Source organism: Drosophila suzukii, chromosome X (assembly GCF_043229965.1).
Source record: "Drosophila suzukii chromosome X, CBGP_Dsuzu_IsoJpt1.0, whole genome shotgun sequence".
NCBI classification, from domain to species: Eukaryota; Metazoa; Arthropoda; class Insecta; order Diptera; family Drosophilidae; genus Drosophila; species Drosophila suzukii.
The window spans coordinates 23,535,589-23,555,350 of record NC_092084.1 but is presented as its reverse complement, the minus strand read 5'-3'; the positions used below and the strand labels follow the sequence as shown (position 1 = coordinate 23,555,350).

At 37.1% G+C, this 19,762-nt stretch overlaps 1 protein-coding gene across 14 annotated transcripts in view; it reads right to left on the bottom strand.

Annotated features, from left to right (window-relative positions):
- SK (small conductance calcium-activated potassium channel) overlaps window positions 1-19,762 on the bottom strand; it is a 67,096-nt gene that overhangs the window by 30,641 nt on the left and 16,693 nt on the right. For 10 of the 14 annotated variants that reach the window (XR_010654748.2, XM_065867637.2, XM_017067611.4 and 7 more), the window contains exon 3: window positions 18,245-18,346. The exons of 3 other annotated variants lie outside the window; for them this stretch is intronic. Coding sequence is in view for 10 of the 11 variants with exons in the window: in XM_065867637.2 (XP_065723709.2) it covers window positions 18,245-18,346 (102 nt within the window). In the remaining variant the exon portion in view is untranslated. Of the gene's footprint in view, window positions 1-15,377; window positions 15,780-18,244; window positions 18,347-19,762 lie in introns of those variants that run through there. One more of the 14 variants, XM_036821138.3, reaches the window with a different exon arrangement.

The following is a 19,762-nucleotide window of genomic DNA, read 5'->3' as shown; positions in this document are numbered from 1 at the left end:
TTTTAAAAGGACTTTTCTATGATATGTGGGGATCTATCATAAAAAATGTTTTCATTTTACTTTATTATTTTGTTTGAAAAAGTTGTTACTATCCGATGTTTAGCATTTTCAAAAATATTTAAATTGTTATTACAATATCTAATGCTTTCAATTAAATGTTACTATATTTTCTAATGATATTTTAAATGTGATCTTTGATAAGTGTATCATATAATATGTTTTCTTATTACTAATATACTATATTATTTTTTTAGAAATTGTAACGTTACAGTTCTAAGCATTTCAAAAATATCTAATGCTTCTAATATAATATTGATATATTTTTAAATGCTAAAAACTTATTTGTTTAGATAAAACTATTTGGGTTCGTTCCAGAAAGTATCCTTTTTATAATATTCCAAAATTCGTTAAATCATCAAAACTTTTTTCAGCAACAACATACTGTTAGATTTAAGATGACATATAAATTATGATTTTTTCTCAGTGAACTTGTATGTGAGTTGTGTATTTGGGACCTGAAAACTTTGAATTACACAATTAGTTCACCCTGAGTGCACATTTTGGTCAGTTGGGGGTTACCCATTTCTTTCCTTATTTCTTGGGGAGTGACTGCGGTTAGTTTGTAGTTGGTCCTTCAACACTAATCAAATCGGTTCCATTTGCCATTAACCCCGAACTGGGGTTCCTTAGATCTCCTGGTTGAGATTGATTGCCGGAACCACCGACTCTGGCATATATGTAAGACCATTCCTAATCAGGGGGGCGTGGCAGATCGGGGGCGGAGATGGTGGCCATAAGGCAACTGAGGCTGGAGCGTGCCAAAGCGGCGCATTCATTTAATATAATAATGATAACTCGACAATGACAGGGAGATGTCTTCGGGCCAAACCCTTCAAAGGCGACTCAAATGTGGCTAATGTCAATGGGCGGGGCGTGTCACTGGGCTGGTATATAGGTATATAGCATATATATATATCGGTATAAATATATATTTATGTATATGCATGTATATAATGGGCGAGGTGTTAGTTGGACTTTGCATGTTGCAGGTTCTTATGATCGAAAATCAATATATCTAACCCTATTGTTACCGCACACTCACACAGTCCATTGAAATGCGAAAAGACAAACGCAAGAATCGTTAAGGTGACTCAAGTATTTAGTGGGTGGGGGGGTATGGAAAACCACAAAAAAATAATAGAAATTGTTGAGGAATTGAAAAATGTTTACTTTCGACTTGTGCGCCAAAGTTGACACACTTTAGCGACTGCATAATGAAACGACTGGCAATGGAACATATTAAAAATACAAAAGAAAAAAAAACAGAAAAAGTCGCACAGGAAAACAAACAAACAGAAAAAGACGGCAAAAACTCAAATATTTGCCAAACCAAAAGGTAAACATGGTAGCAAAAATTGGGTGGGCAACTAGAAAACGGGGGATTACGGTTAAAGCCAAAGTTATACTGCAAAAATCGAATCGTATTTTATATATGAGATCTCAAGTAGTTTTCAATGGCTATACAAATTTAAAAGTATAGAAAGTAAAACTACAGAAAAATATACAGGTTACAAAAAACTGATGTAGCTAACAAGAAAATTGTTTATGCATTTTAAAAGTATTACATGTTTTTAATCAATAAATATTTTGTATATATGGAAAAATTATATTAATATTGTAAAACATGTGTCTTAAAAATATTATATTTGTTGTAAATATTGAAACACATTTTACATATACTAAAATATATGTGGATATATTATTTATTATAAATAATATACTATATATTATTATATATATAGGATATATTTTTATATATTTTTATATATTCCTATATCATATTACAATATTATAAAATACAAAAAAAATTGAAGTTGGGCATGTTAAACAATATGAGCAATAACTAACTATTATAAAAAAAAAGTTAAATAAATATTTTTAATACAATTTGATTGCTGCTTTTGTAGTTTTTGATCTTGTTATCTGAACAGAAAATAAAGTCTATGTAACATATCTTGAAAAAGAGTTTAAAGGTGTTCAAAATAAAAATGCCACAAAAGGTAAAAATATTTTGTAAGCTTTGCATATAGGTTTTTAACCAGCCCCCTTCTTTCATGCACTCACCGAAAATGTTGTGGGGAAAATCAGCCTAATTACTCATTTGACTGATTACTCATTAGGCTGATTTTCCCCCACAAGATTTTCGCTGAGTGCATGAATGAAAGGGGCGGGTAAAAGCCTAACCAAATAATTAATAAACAAACGATTCCAAATAGACAGAGCCATTCGCCTGGCCTTGACTCGAATGTTTTCACTTTTGGATGGGCTGCAAAGGGTCAGGAGATGGGGGGTTTGTGGCTATTCGATGGCGTCGCTGAGGTCTAGGGTCTAAGTGGGTGTTGGAGCTAGCCAGCTAGACCAGCTAGACTAGCGCTAGTCTGGGGCTAGCTGAAGGTTGGACCCAGTTAGGGTCGCATGCTTGCTCAATTATCGAGAGGGAAATACTGAAATGCAAATAGCAGGTGGCTCGAAAATGGGGGAAAAGGGGGCAAAGGGGCAACGAGTCATGGGCAATTTGGTCTCATTTACAATGATTTCCTTCCGCCATAATGACAAACTACCCAAGCAGGTTCAATTTGATTCGACTCGATTGGAATTGAAGTTCGATTTGCTGTTGATTTTGTTGTGTTTGTCCTTATTTTTTTTTCTTTATTTATTTTTTTCTTCTGATTTTTTCATTTTTTTTTTCAGGACATTCCAATATGACGGTCATGGCCACGTGCTGCTCCCATTTGCCCAGTGCGAAAACAATAACAGAACTTGCAGCTCACACACGTGGACAGGTGAGTGTGTGTGTGTGTGTAATAAGGTTGGGAATATCAAAAGAACATTTAACCGGCGGTTGGGGAAAAGCGCAGGGAAAACACAGCAGAACAGAGCTGAAACAGGCATCCATCCATCCATCTCGGGCACGTGTCCCTCCACGTTTGTATATACATATATTATACAAGATACACTGCAGGAAATTACAATGCCTTGGCCTAAATATTCCTGGGAGAAGTGCGAGGAACCCAAAATGTTCCTTTGTGACGTAGCTAAGAAGGGATTTGGCCGAATTCCTGCGAAAAATGCCCCCAAGACTGAAGTCCAACCTATTTTAAGATGTATTTCAAAGACCATTTACTTCCTTGTGTATATATGCATGCATAATATACACTTGGAAAAATACAAAGTTAAGCTTCTAGTTTTCCCATGTTACGAGTAGTATGCTTATCCTTCATGTCATTTTCTACCAATAAAATAATCTGTTTCCTTTTTGTATTATAAATAATACAAGTATATATATGGTTAGAAAAGAGATCCCTTCAAATATTTAAGAAGAAAGGTATTCAAATATATGATTTTTAATTAAAAATGTTGCAGCTTGAATTTAATTGGCATATTTCAAAGTACAATTTTAAAATTTAAGGCGGTTCCAAAAAAGATCCAAAGGCTATCAATTATTTTAAATGTACAATGAGTTACCTTTTTATTTAAAGGAACCATTTTGAAATATTAGGTGTTTTTGAAAGGTATAAGCTCCAAACTGTAAATATTTTCATGTAAATATATCAATTATAATTTTTCCTCTCTGTGTACGTTTGTTTGTGTGTGCTGAGGCATGGAAATTTAATCCCTTAAAGAAATTCTCCTCATCCCGGAACTTTTTGCCCTGTAGATTTGTTTATGCGTGCGCCCCATAACGCGAACGTTCGAAAGGCGAATTTGTTAATTGAAAATATATTTTTTCTTTTTTATTCGGTTATTTTGTTATTTTCCACCTTCAATTGTAAGGCACCTACCAAAAATTCGCGGAAAACGAGGGGAGATATATAATCCAACCAACAGCAGAGACGTACGTAAACCCTCGGCCAAATCCCATTTCAAGTGAGTTTAAGGTCTTAGGGGCCAAGCCTGATTGAGTAACTTAATAATTCAGAATTGTTTGCAGCCAGTGGGCCTCATTGGGATTTGCATCTTTTTAAGCGGCGAACATGGACCCATGCGGCGTATGCGTTATCTTTCGAGTGCCAGCCGCCCACTTGGCCACGCCTGCCTAATAATAACAACAACAACAATAACAGCAGCAGCAAACGTTGGCAACATGACGTATACGCAATAACCGACATTCACCATCCGCCCCGTTGCCATTCATTCTTTTTTTTCTTTTTTCTTTTTTTTGTTTTTTTCCTTTCTTTCTTTCATTTATTTCCCGTTTTTCTGCGTTTTCCCCCCTCTTGTTTTATTGTAGATTATTTGGAGTTTTTCACGTTTCGCTGCTCATTTCGTTTGCGCCTGGCTCTTCGATGCTCTTATCTTGGCCATTGTTGTTACATCCAAGGCCTTACATAACAAGCGCCCAGCCAGCCACCCACACACATTTCCAGTGCCACTTGCGGTTTATCAAACGAAGCGAGTTGCATAAGATTGCCATTGCCATGGCCATTGCTACACGAAAAAATGTCATTTTTTTCCACGCCCCCCTTCTTTTTTTTTGGCCAAAACTGTCAGCCGGCTAAGGGATACGGCTAACACGAACGCACACACGCACACGGCATGTGACAAAGTCACAAAAAAAAAAAATAGAGAGAGAGAGAGAGCGCAGAGGAAATGTCAATCAACAAGCCGGAACTGAAACTTAATGCAACCGGCTTGAAATTTCTACACCATCGAAAACAGAAACAGAAAATGTCATAAAACTAGGAGTAAAAACTACCAGGGATGAGGGATCAAAACCTAGGAGAAAAGCCAAGAGAAAAGCTGGAAAAACTCAGCAAAGTTAGTTAGGTTGAAGGAAAATCAGGTAAGACAGGGCCATGAGAAACAACACACAAAAATGTGTCCATGTGCTGCCGGTTAAATGGGTTGACTTGAGCCAGTCTCCAAGGGCTATGACTAGGATAACTCAACTTGAAGTGTAGCAAAAGCACCAAAGAAGAAAAAAACCAAAAAAAAAATAACAGAAAACAGAACGTCGGGCCAAAATACCGAGAAAAAGGGAGAGAAAGCAGATGAAAGTATGGCCAAAATGTGTCGTAACTCTTAGCCGGAATGCTGAAGAGATATGACAGGCAAAGCCCCTACTTGTCCTCCCCCCTCGAGTGACTGTAATTATATTAATATTATCCCTCTCTTACTTTTACTTTGAAATTTACACGAGATGTTTTCGTTGTCTTTTATAAAGTCCAATATATATATATATTGGTCGCTTAATGATGGACTTTACTTCAACTTGTGTACTTCATCTGCCTTTCATAAAATATTCAAGGCGCAGAAAAGTTTATGGTTGAACCAAAAAAAAGTTTGAATCACTCTTTGGGCTTCTTTCTTTGCGCCCTTCCATTACTCACATATTGCAATATATATCTATCAGAGTATATATATCTTCTCGTCCGCACACATATGCGGGAAAATCATAAATTTTGCCTACGCTTCGGTTGAAAGTTTTCGCGTATTTTTTTCCTCCGCCGAGTAGCGGGCGCCAAGAAATATGCTATATTTTCTATCAGAAAGTGTGGAGCAACGATAAGAGGTCTATCTACTTTTTTGAATGGGTTTTTGCTGATGTCAATTTATATATACATTCAATAAAGTCGATTGATATTTTCAGGTAATGATGATGTTCTCTGTTCTATTTACACTTTTAATAATGGTAAAAAGGCAATATATTATATGGGGCTGCAAGACACTTATAAAATACAAGATGGTTTTCTATTATTCGCGGCCATTTTTGGTAGGTATTTTTTCTTCAATAATATTTATCAGATTCATATTACTCATTTCCTAAGTTTTATATTTGTTTGTCAATCTTGAGGATTATAAAACCATCTTGTTAAAAATTACTAAATTAAACCCACAAACTTGCTTAGTTATAAATGTACTCAAATCATTATTGATTTTCATACTTGTTAATTCCTATTTTATTATATTCTTAAAAAGTAAAAGAACCATAAGTTAAAGCTGTCTTTATAAGGACCAAGATGTACTTATCTTTGCGAAACCTCTCAATATAAACTACATATACGGTAACTTTCTTTGTTCCGGCTTTCCTCTGCCACTTTATTTTCCTTTGCCAATTTTTTGGGCCAACATCTTTATGGAGAGTATTGCAAGAGATATTTATCTATGGATGGGAAATATTGTGATATATTACTTTCGCCTTTGTTCGGCGTTATCCCAGCTCTTTTTTCTTGTTATTTCTGTTCTTTAGCTGTTTTCTTCGGCTTTATGAGTCTTTTATGTGTATGCCCTCTCTGGCTGTTTTCCTTTTTTATTTCCATTTACTTTATTTTTTACTTTCTCTTGGGCCGGAGGCGATGCTTTGCCGGCAGAGACGTTGGCAGAGGTACTCCCGTTACTTTTGCTAGGGCTATTTTATTTGTTTTGCTTTTTTTGGTCAGTTTTTAAATATCCCCCCCAAATATATCCCACTAAATATCGCATTGTTATTCACCTTAATTCGCTTGTTGGTTTCTTCTTTCTCTTATTTGCTCGTCTTCCTCTTCTGCTTCTTGTAGTTTGATTTGTTTGTTATAGTTATCCCGTTATCGCATTGTTTCGTCTTTCATTTTCAATGTTTGTTCGACTCTCTGTGTGTGGGTGTGTATGGGATTCGTGTGTGCGTGTGCGTGTGAGCGGAGTGGGTGTGTGTGTGGTTGTTTGTGTCTGAGTGTGTGTGTGAGTGTGTGTAAGTACCGGAATCCGGTTAAAAGAAAAGTAACGCTATTTCTTCTCTATTTTGTTTGTTTGCTGTTGTTGTTGTTAATAATAACAATTTCACATACACGCACGCACTGGAAAAAAAAACGGGACTCGTAAACGTAATTGTAAGTGTAACGGTAACTTGAACGATAACTGTTGTTGGTAATTGTAATTGTAATTGTGGCTATTAACGTTATTAAAATTATTGTAGCTCCTGTTCATGCCTTTCTTGTTGTGGTTGTTTTTTTTGTTTCATCTGTTATTATGTATATATATATATATATAATACTCTTTTTGTTTTATATATATATTTCGATATTTTTGTTGTTGTATGTTATTATTTATTGTATTATTATTTTTCGCCTTTGAAGGTTTAGCTCTTCTGCGCTCGCTACGTCAGCCATGGGTGTAAACACAATACAGACTGAAACAGAAACCGACCGAGAACTGAAAATGAAACGAAACGAAACGGAATCTTCAAAAGCGGCGGCGAGGACGCCAACGGCCAGCGTCTCAGTCGCAGTCGCCGCTGGCAGCGACGCCGGCAGCAGAGCCAGTTCGAATTAACTCGACCACAGTTTTTCCCGTTACGAAGGAGAGAGCCAAGAGCAGTGTGCGAAGTGCGAAGAACGAAGAGAGGACACGAAACCAGAAGCAGAACAGAACGGAACACCCGATCTCTTCGCTTCCAGATCCCGTTACCAAGCCACAGTTGATAAATAGCCCCAGAAATACAGTGAAACCTACGGAATGGCAACTGAAATTTGATTGCTGTCTTTAAAAGTCTATAAATAATCCATATTTTTTCCCGATCAAAATGTAACTTGGCTTAAAAGTTTTAAGTTAAACTAAGCACAGTGAAACCCCTACAAAAAATTGTAAGTATTTGAAAAAAGCTTTATATTTCAAAAGGTTGTTTAGTGGTTCGAGAAAAAATGCCTGATCACACTATTAAACAAATTGTAACCCAGACTTAACTTCGCATTTTATAAAAGGTTAAAAGGAGAAAAAATGACAAGCAATTGTTTTTAGAAACAAAATTGATTGATTAGTAGGAAAATTCATACAAAATTAGAATAAAAGTAATAAAGTTGAAGATTATATAAAAACATATTTTTAAAACGTTTAAATTTTCAAATTCTTAGTAAATTACTATTGAAAATTTTTTACAGACCGGTGCGAAAAAAGCATTTTTTAACACTTCCAAAACTTGTTAGTAAAGTATAGCATACTTTTTGGAAAAGCATACATTTGCAGGATTTTAAAGAGTTAATTAAATTCCTTTTTTGGAGATTGACCTGTACCTTTAAAAAGTGAGCAGCCTGCAAAGGGGTGTTGGTGTGTGTTTTGGGTGTGTGGCTAAGGGGTGCTGCCAGTCTTCTTCTTTAGACCCAGATTTGCCTGTCAAACTGTCTTTATCAGCTGTCGCTGCCGCCGTCGCAGTCGGTGCTCTCGGTGGCAGAGCTGCCTGCTGTTTTCTTTTTTACTTTTCGCTGCCATTGCAATTGCAATTTCGTTTTTGGGCATAATGAATTGGCAATGTCATGTGTGTTTAATTTGGCGGCACGCTAAAGGAGCACCCAAAATCTAAGGTGGGGAAGGGGGCAAAGGGGAGCGAGAGTTGGAGAAAGTCGGAGAGAGAGTCGGCGCCGCCTCGCCTTTCACTCTCTCCCTCTCTCTTTTTTCTCTCTCTCTGTCTTCTTTTGACTGATTTCCAATTCACTCAACTTTAGTCCTCTCTCTCTGTAGGAGTGTGCTATGGCCATCTCGCTTGCACGCACCCACGAATACACGCACAAAGCAGTAGGAGTAGCGCACCCACACACGCACACCAGCGAACTTTAAGGAGAGGCAGAGCGACGTCGACTGCGGCAGAGGAAGAGAAATAGAATTGAAAAGAAGAAGCTGCCGTTGGCGCTTCTGCTTCTTCTTGATTGAACTTTGAGCTTTGGTTATGACTTTGGGTTATTCTTTTTTTTTGGTCCTTCAGTTAACTAAAAAGTAACTATAATAATGGTCGACTGGCACGCGATACGAAAATCAAAATTGAACTTTACAAGTTAATCCTTTTGCGGTTACACACAGACAGTCGCACATCGAGAGATACTCCTTTACGAGGCATTCAAAATTACTTTTTTAGAAAGCAAGAAGAGAGAGAGAAAGCAGTACAAAAGACAGGGGCGTAGACAGAGGGCGGAGTTTCACTAAAACTACAAAAAGGATCTTGAAATATTAGCTGATAAAAATGTTGTATGACTCATATCGAAAATCATTTAAAGATATAGCCATACTCTTAGGGAACCTTTCTGATGTTTACAAATTGTTTTTCAAGTAATGACAGTATAATTATTGTTTTTTTTTTTTTGTAGAGCAAGAAAGAAATGTTATTTTTATAAAAATAGCAATACTAGTATTAACTTTTATTTGATATAATCAAATATGAAATATTCGATGTAGCTTATGTGGAGTTATAACAAGTTAATGAAATGATTTTTAAGGGTTTATTAAGGTACCATTATATTATGAAACTACTTTAGAAAAAAAAATTTTGTTTTATTAATCTAGTAATATTATAAAACCATACATTTTAGGTTCACAAATTCTTGAGGGGTATTCTAGCCCCCGAAAACCACTTCTTGCATCCGCCAGAGGAAGAGAGTATGAGCGAGAAAGAGAAAAAGAGAGAGCGGCTTTGTCCGTGGCCTTCGGATGGTCCTGCGCATTGGATAACTCCGATTTGCGTAAGGTGATGGTCTCCGCGCCCCTCCCACCGCCCATGCTCCCCCGCAGGACCCCCGTACTCCCCCTCACATCTAGGCAGTCCCAAATGGATGCTCAATTCAAAGTTCCAGCTACGCGATTTCATTGTCATCGGCAATTGCCGCTGCCCCAGTCGTATTCGACTGTAGTCACGTTGTTCAGCTATATTTTGTGCATGCAAAGGACATACGATAGAGCCTCGATAAGGATGGTCTTCAAATCCAAAGTTTTGTAAACTACTTATCGTTTTATTCAAGTCCCTCAGTCGTAAAAATAATTTGTTTTAACTGTTTAACTTAAAAATATTTTTTTTATTTTCTTTCAATCCATTTCGATTTTTTCAGATTTTTTATATGCATAAATCTATCATTAGTCTATGAATAGGTTTTTTTTAATATGTAAAAAAATCATGAAATAAATTTGCTTCATTCGTCGAAAATAAATATAAGAGTTGGTTAAAAATGTTATATAATTTAAAAATATAATTTAACATTGCCTAGCATTCTAAGAACTATGTAAAAAATTTTTAAGTGGGTCATTTCAAGTGTAATGTACAATGTATGTCCAAATCGTTAGGAGATTAGGACAAGATTTATTTATTAATAATATATTTTAAATCAACATTTAGTTTGTAAATAAATTGATCAGATACATGTTCTTGAAATGGTAACACCATGTGGCGGTTTGCTTTAGCGAGGTTCCACTGTCGGCCCACCTCGCTCTCGCACACACGCACACACATAAATCACACAGATACACCCGCACTGGCACACACTTAAATAACGCTCTCACAGATACGAGGATGCATTCTTCGGCGCTGATGAACTGACAAATGAATTGGCCTAGCAACCGAAGTTGATGGCATAGCGACGCACATCCCCCACATTCTTTCAATCCTCGAAACCCACCCACTTCTCTATTCCATTTAGCCCCTCTTTAAGCCTTTAATACCGCATCAGGAATCATAAGGAATCACACTCGAGCCACGGAGAACTTCAATGCATATTGCATCCGCATCGAATTCAAATGGGTATTGCATTGCCTTGTTTTCATCCGTCTAATTAGGATCGGGCCCTTTTCAACTAGTACTTATAAACAGAGGAAAAAACATAATAATTCAAGGCTATTTCTGTTTTACTTTGTAAGATCTTATAAATCTTTACCTATGTTACAATTCACTTTAAAAATAAATAAACAAATGATATACATAGGTATATATTGAATTTAAATATAATAATTTTATCAAACTTTAGGTTTAAGAGACTCTTAAAAAATGTATCTATGGTGTGAAACGAAAATTACACACAAATAAAGATATATTTATTTTAAGCTTAATAACATTTGGCTATATTTTTTGCGCAGTGCAATAAAGCGGCTTTTCTTGCCGGGGCAAAACAATCAACAACTTGAGCTCGGAATCCCTTACCTGGAATTCGTGGGCGGCAACAACCACTTCATTCATATGGTACTACAAAGCCTTATTAAAGTGCCACTCATTTAAATAAATTAATGCATTTTGTGCAGCTTCAACGGCAATTGTCTCGAGTGTCCATCACTTGAGGATGACATTAACGTGCACATAGGACATCGCACCTAAATCCGAACCTCCGGAGTCCGCAGTCCGGACTCGAGACCCCCTCCATGTGACATACCCATCTCATTCCATTCCATATCCTCCTGCTTTTGCACAATCGTCGACTCGACCCAGATATCAAATAGAAATGTCAACGCAAACGACAGATAGTCAAAATGTTGTCATGTCGGATTTTGAATAATTCATTGAAATGAAAACTTTATGCATTTGTCAGCCATTTGCCATTCCGGCACCTCCTGCCCCCCACTTTCTCTCGTTTTCAATACGGGGATTCGGTTCTTCGATGGCCAGGATTGGATCCATCTTCAGCGGTGGCTTAGTCCTTGATTGTCTGCCCATAAAAACGAGCGGAGGCGACTAAAAGCTGACTCACAAAAATTCTGCGGATTAGCAAGTGGCAATTTGGGGATCTTTGTTTTGACTAGCCATGTCTTGGTCCTTACTCAAGTAGTTTTAGTTTAAGTCATTCACAGCAATCGAGTTTTCAGAGGTTTGCTCTTTATTTAGTTTTCAGGATATGTCAACAACAAGCTTTAAGTTCACTTAGAACATTTAAGCTTATATTTAATACCTTTTTTTTTTAATCTTAGCTAACGCTTTTGGAGTTATAAAAACAAACTTTAAATTAAACGGTTTTTTATAGAGCCTGAAAAAACATTTATGTCACAGCAATTTCATTGTTAATTTAAGCAATAACGGAACAAAAATAAAAAATATATTGACCATAAACTTTAAGGATGTGCAACTTTAATATATGCACATGGTAAATTTATTAAGTGTCATTTATCTCTCCTTCAAAATTCCTGAAGTCGCAAACGAAAAAGAAAAAGAGATATCTTGATAGGATTTATACTGATCATACTGCTTTCATTAAGATGATCATCATATCTAATTAACTTTTTTATCTGGGTGGGTCAACTTTCTTAAAATCTGGAATGCTTAATAATATATAATATAAAGGGTGTCAAACAATTCGAAAAATATAAAGCCGTAAATCACTTGTGACTTTTGGCAAAGAGTTATAACTGGTAAAGTTAAGGACTCTAGATCTTTATGATATAGAACCCTTCTAAACCCTCTGGGGAACGTCAGAAAAGCCCCCTTATCGCTATACAAATGATCGCGGGGTGAATGAATCATAGATCAACCCGGTCATCGCTGCACCTGCACAGGTGTATGCCCTCAAAGGCCGGACATTGGGACATCTGCTGAACTGACCAAAGCACATATGCCTTGGCAAATGACTCAGAACAGCTGTACAAGGGGACTCGGTATAGTCGGTATAGTCGGTAGTCGCTGTATGGCGCGACCTTTAGACGACGGCGACGATTTCAGACCCATCCATTCGAACCGTTCAATGTGCGATGTGGTCTTTAGTTTTGCGGCGAACGGTTTACGGTTTACGGTTCGGGGACAGTCCTGAAAGCTGAAAGTGCCTCTTGTCATATTTTATTGATGGACACTTGGGCAAACAGCGTGCATGCACTTGCTAAGATATATGGCCGGGCATGGGGCACTGTGGCACATCCATCTAAACGGATATATAATATATATATATCGTATAAACTGCAGTCGCGGTCGAAGACTATTATCATGAAATTTTAAAAAGTTCCTCGACTATTTTTCGCCGCATAATGCCGTGGCAATAAGTTATTGGACTATTGAGGCCACCTGGGCCAACATTTTTCACAGTCGCGTGAAGGCGAATGGTCGTTGGAGAACCCATGTCCAAAGTAAACCCAAACGTAGATAGACTGACACACAAAGTTGACTCTTGGTCGATTGAAAGTCCTCGAAATACAGACATGTGGACATCAAGTCAAAAGTCGGAAAGTAAACGCCTTAAATATTTCAGATGACACCCCGTAATACCCATTGGGACTGCATGTGTATAATATTTATCATCATCTAAATATGCACGCATGTGTTGTTCCGCCCCATTTACATTTGAAGGGGGGGTACTGGAATAGGGAATATACTTATATAGCATATAGTATGGTATAGCGGACACTCATCGATAATTCATGTCCACGATCTGAGGACCGGTTTTTTTGTTCCCCAAGGGTTCCGTTCTTTCATTGCCCATATGCCATTAATTACGCCGCGATTGGCATTGTTTAAATTGCCCCAGAATTGCCTGGTCAATCGGCAAGGAGCTCTATATATGCCAGATATGTAACCAAGAAAATAAAGCGGTAGCCTTATTTATGGACTATCTTTAACCCGAAAATTTTGACCCTGAATCTACTTTATTGCAATTCTCACAATATAGAGATGACGACGACGACGATGATGATGCGATCGTTATCCAAATCCGAATCGGATTCGAAAACGCCTGCCTTGTAAACAATATATCAAAGCGATTTATACAGATGCTCGAGTCGACGGGCGATACGATCCGAACACTTGAGCAAACTTTATGTCTTTATGGGCGTTTTTCTTGTGTTTCGAATACTGATGATGGAATAGCCAAATAGGATGGCCACCCCTCTTCAGACCCGCCCCCTTGTCTGCCTCCTTTGTTGATGTGCCTTTTTCCCACATTTGTTTTGTGTTATTGCTTTCATAGCCCCCACTCCTCAAATTAATATCCTGCCATTATCTTTCCCATAAGGGTGTTTTCAATTGGTCACTCTTTATGGCGTTACCTAGTATATCTGGAATATATCTGTCTTATATTTAGAGTGTTGTATACTGGGTATGCAGAAAAATAAACAATTAAAAAGTCGTTACTGTAGAATTCATCAATTTAAGGAACTATAACTTAAATTGTATCACTTGTGTATTTTTTGCTCGTATTTCAAAATTATTTTTGTTACAGCAATTATTACTGATTATTATGTCCCACGTTCCTCATTCTGTATTTATATTATTATCAGCACATTACCCTGAGATGGAAAGACATCTTAAAGTTTTAGTTTGCTAAAAACGTAGCCTGTACTTTTTATTTGAAAACTGCAATCTGTATAAAACCCATATAAATTCCCAGTGGCAGTATTTACTCTGCAAAATTTGTTTTCTTCTGCTTTTTGTACAACCACTGAGATTTAGCAGTTCGTCGAAAATTTGGTAAAACTTTCGCCACTTTCTACAGGGTAAAAAAGTTTCGTTGCCCAAACCTTTTCCCCAAGAGCTCCATCGTGTGTCTGCAAATTGTTTTTGTTTTGTTTTGCAGATGCTTTGGTTGAAAATAACTTCGAATCGTACAGAGACAGTAGAAAGAGATGGGAGACAGAGAAGGAGACAGAGACAGAGACAGAGAGAAGAAACGCGGGCGATTTATTTATTTTTATAGTTTTGGACTCTGTGGCAACGTGGACACGTGGAAGCCGCCGACGAAATGGCGAATGGAAATGGGCATACAAATGGCCAGCAGATAAGCTAGATACGTCATAGTTTTTTGTCAGCACTGAGGAAATATTTTTAAATCAATTGTATAGTTCGAGCATAAAAAACTTGCTACAAAATGCATATACATTTTACAACAAAATTTTCTCATATCTCTTGATCAACATGTCGTATGCGTGTTCCTCCTTGAAACCTTGAAGCCAATAATAACGTATACGACTCGTTGTACAGTTGGAAATATTTTGTAGCATACTTTTTGACACGTCAATAAGTGTTTTCAAGGCTTTTTGTATCAGGCGCGAATGTATATTTTACTTTAACGATCATTGAAATCTGTTGGTATTTAAATTAAAACAGAAAAAATGTCTTAAATTTAAAATTTAAGAATAAAGTTATATTAATTTAAATATTTTTCTTGTTACCATTAATGATAAATAAAAAAATTGAGAGCTGTTTCTTAAGGCCTTTTTTTCATTTTATAAAGTTTCCATAGAAATATTAATTATATAAAAATATTATCTATACTTTGACAGCAAGGGGATTTGTTGGATATTTAAAGCACATCAATTTTGCAACTCACGATATTTTCGATTGTTTTTCAAAAAAATAGTAGTTGTAGTATCTAAGTTTTTCAGGAAAGTAAAGTAAAATACAATTACCATTTTAATGATTTTTTAATTTACTTGTTAGTCCTTACCCTCGAATGGAACGTCAGGAAACATAGATGTTCGAAAACAATCGAAAATATCGATAGTTAAATCGATGTTTTTAAAGCTCTATGTTTTTAAGTTATCCGTAAAAGGTCTGAAGCTGTGATTTCCAATTGAATTACTATTCGCTTACAACAATCAAAGGTTTGCCCAAGAAGCAAGCTTTTTCGCTGATTATGCAGGGAAACAAGACGAAATTTTTTGTTGAGTGTAAGTAGTCTTACCAGAATGGGCCGCTCGTTGGCGTAGGACAGCTTGCGTGTGTTGCGCAGCGTTTCCAGCCAAAGGGAGTTCCTGCGGGCGGCACTCGTGGTGCCACCGACACTGCCCGTTCGCGTCATCGGCGTTAGCCGCTGCGACATTTGCGTCTGCGTTTGCGTTTGCGGTATCTGCGGCATCTGGGGCTGAGGCGACGTCATCATCATCAGCGTCAGCGATGGCGAACGCGAGGGGGTGGGCGAGGGGAAGGGCGTGATAGTTGGGGAGGGGGAGGCCGATGGGGTCGATGACGTTGACACGACCACCGGCGTGGGCGGAGGGGGCGTGGCATGGCATTTCCTATTGAGAGCGCCCTGATTACAATTGTTATCCATGCAGAAGGCCGGCGACATGCTCTGCTCTCCTCCAAGATCCAAAAAGTTCTTTTGGGACTTCACAATATAACGTTTTTCCTTTAAGATCTCTTTTCTTATAATAATATCCTTTTATTATAATAGGATCAAAGTTCTTTTCACTTAATATTGTGTTTTATTTCATATTTTATAAGAGATTCGTTCCGCGGTTGAAAAAATTTCATTTAAGCATCCAAAGTTTAAATCTTTACTGAAGATCAAAAATTTTCCAAGAATGGAACATTTTCAAGAACCGTTTCCTTTGTCCAGCTCACTGTTTTTGTTTTCTTAATGGAAGGCAAATATTTATGTTTTCAGTAAATTACCAGTACATACAAACATGTTGCCTTAATTACTATTCAAAGATATTTCGAGAAAAGAAGTACATTGTTTATTTTAATTGGCAATTCTCAGATTTTGCCGGTTACAGGCTAAGACCGCAATGTTTAAACAATGATTTATACACTTTCTTCCTGGAATTCATTATATTTCACAATTTCGCAGGCCAAGCAACTGGCGCATTGTCAACCAACATGAAACAAAAACACGCACAGCAAAAAAAAAAAGGATTTTCTTCGCGGAAAAATCAAATCCATGAACCGCAACCGATGAAAAACCGATGGGTTTTGATTTAATTTTAATCTGAATTGGGACTATTTCGGACCAACAGTATTTCGACTTTAGACTGCGTAATTGTCCAGAATGTAAACAGAATCCGGGAAGCAGCAAACACAATTCAGCATTTCCACAAGCCGTTCACGTCCATTATTGACCGATCCGATCGGATCCGATCCGCAACCGATCTGGAAAATGAGCGACAGACAACGAGAGTTCCCAAGATCCAAATTGAGATCGAGATCGAGAGCGATCCCTTCCGACGGTGCCGCACAAATGGTCTGGCCACCAAAAGTTTTATTTATATTCCAATCTGGTGCGCTCCTGCCTTTTTGTTCTTCTTTTTTGTTCCGCTAATACAACGGAACCAAGGAGAACGATTATGTCCCCGATCCTAAGTACCGACTTTTCGATGCCCAGTATTCAAAAAAGCTAATTATTTAATAAGTAGATAAGATAGATGAGAAGCCGATAAATCATTTGACTGATATTGATCCATTAAGATCGTCTAAAATTCAAAATGGATCAAGAAAGATGTGAAATCTGAAAACTGAGTGTATTGCTTCAAACCCGAACCCAAAAACCAAAATCGTAATCCTCAAATTTTAGACCGACAATATACCCATGTTCACTGGTAATACCTCTTTACAAAGAACAACTTCTTCCATCAGCATGCTTGGATCGTGTGGATTGCGGATCGCAATTGGAAGGTGGGATCCAAGTGGACAAAAAGCAGCAGGTGGATGGCCCAGATGAGAGAAACTATTTTCGAGAGCGATGAGAGAAATATCCGTTGGTGAAAAAACGGAGAGAGGGTGTACGGGAAAGAACGCAAACGGGGAACACCTGATCGCGTCGACGTCATGGAAATAAAAATGTTGCAGCTTTTACTGAGGGAAATGTTAAACGCTTCCGCTCAGCACTTAATTGCGGGCCCCCGAAAAAAAGACAACGCTACACCTGACAAATACCCTGGATATTTAATTAATACCAAAATTCCTAACAGTCGATATATTAAAAAAATATTTAATTTGAGAATATAGTAAATATATAAATATCTCATATTTTAAAACTAATGTATTGAATGGCTTAAAAAGTTTGACCTGGAAAACCATTTTTTCGAAATTACACTTTTTCCCCGTAGATAATTCCCCCTATAAGATTATAATATTATCAAAACTAATCGGTGCAATTTGTTTTCATCACAAATAACGACAATCAGTGCAAAAGAAATCTACAAATTTCCGACAACATCTTACCTGCGGCGATAAATCTTCGGTTAAATCATATACGTAATCTAATTAGGGGTGATACATTAACTACGGATCTACATTCAAGAACGGATGCAAAAGCATACGGGTTGCTGAAGCGGATTTGGAAGTGGATGCGAGATTATGGGATGCGGAAACTTAAACTTGAGCTACAAGCGGCCAAAATGCTCAAAACGGTTTTAAAACAGGTATTTTTGAGTTTCATTTTTTTTTGTTTTTTTTTTTATTTCAGTGAGATTTCTATGGGGAGATTGAATATTGGACATTGACGCAGTGCACACTAGGAAGAAAATAATGCCAAACGCAAACCGATTGCACAGAGGCATTTAGCATTTTGCAGCATAATGCATAATGTTATCGATAACAAGCTACTTGACCGCTGGGAGGCGGAAAGGTCATTGCGGTGCCATTGAAAATGAACTTTTGGTATTAATTTGGGTTTTTTTGTTTTTTGGTTGGTTTTTTTTGGAAGTTTGGAACTACTTTGGTTCATTCTAAATATTTATGTACACATAACACAAAATGGTTAGTTTTGGCAAATGGGTTTTGTTTTGTAGTTTTGCATTATTTTTGTTGTTTGTTTTTCTTAAATACCATTTTGGAGCATTGGAGCGTTTCGTTAGTGGCCTCGGTGAAGGCTCTTCGAAGGCGCAACTTTCGGCTTTCGGACAAGGTGCGAGGCATTAGAAGAACGCCCTGAAGAGATTGCGAGAGTTGATGCGACAGCGATTAGTACAGATGATTTAAGTTAACTTAGTTAGTTAGGTAAGCTAAGCTACTTTCGGTTGGGGATTACCAATTGGGAGTTTCTGGGTTTTTGGGCGGGGACTTAGACATAGGATTATGGATCTGAACGGATGAAAGCGATTGAAATACCTAGAAATTAGACATAGATATAGTCCTGCGAGTACAGTGCGTTGCGAAAGTAACAGGTGGTTTATCCGATTTGTATTAGTTTGTTTTGATACTATTTGAATCTTTAAAATACAACATAAGATTATTATCATTGACCTAATATATAGATTCAATGAAAAAAGCCATAGAAAATAAAATGTAAATAGTTAGTATGTTATTAAACGAAAATATTTATTTAAGTATTCTTAAAATGTTTTAAAACTTTAAAAAATAAAACCAAATCGATTAACCCACTTTGCTCTTACAAAACGCACTGTCCATAAATTTAGATAAAAGTATACAAGAGTTTGGTTATTTAAGAATACTGTCGAAACTACATACATAGATATTATAGATATTAGTATTATAACTAAGGGCTATATTTGATTACAAAGATATGATATATACGGTAGAGTTAGTAATGAAGTATTAGATATGTGAAAAAAGTATTAGGAAGATATATATCTGAACCTAAGGGACAGCCAAAAGTCTATTATGAGATACTAGTAGTATTTATGCGCCAAAGGGGTTTTCAAACTAGAAAAGTAGGGATATGCCTGATAAGTAATGACGGCACGTGTGTGATCCTGAGGGACTGCGAGGTTTTTTTTTTATATAAATAGTGTGTGTGTGTGGAATGGATGAAAAGTTCGTTGCATGTTGCATAATTAAATAGAGAGCTTTTAAACAATAAAAACAACAATGGAGGGGTCAACAGCAGCGGAAAATGGAAAAGCGGAAAACCGAAGACAATTGAAAACTTGAAATACGTTGAAGCTTTCGCTTTACACTTAACCCCATGCGGGAAAAGCTTAGCGGAAAGCTCGCGAAACGAAAGCGAGGGGGTTAAGTGTAAAAAAGGTGACCGCAGGGGAATTGCATATACAAATTGTTTGTTGTCTTTTTTATTCGTGTTAAATGTGGCTTGAAAGCTTTTGGCCCATTTGCGTGGAGGGCCGTTAAATGTGGGGGATTCCCCCCGCTCATTTATACCATTTACTTTCGCTATCCTTACCGCTAGTTTTTTGAAAACGAAAAGCTCTGAAGCTTCCATAAATGTTTTACTGTTACCGCCCCCCCCTATTTCTCCCTTTTTTAAAGACTACTTCTTATCCCCCTGACTATTGCCGAAAGTGTCTGCCAGAGAACCCAACGCAATTATCTATAAAGACTGGGGGAAAAAAAAACACAAAATAGGGGGCGGTAACCGGGGTCATC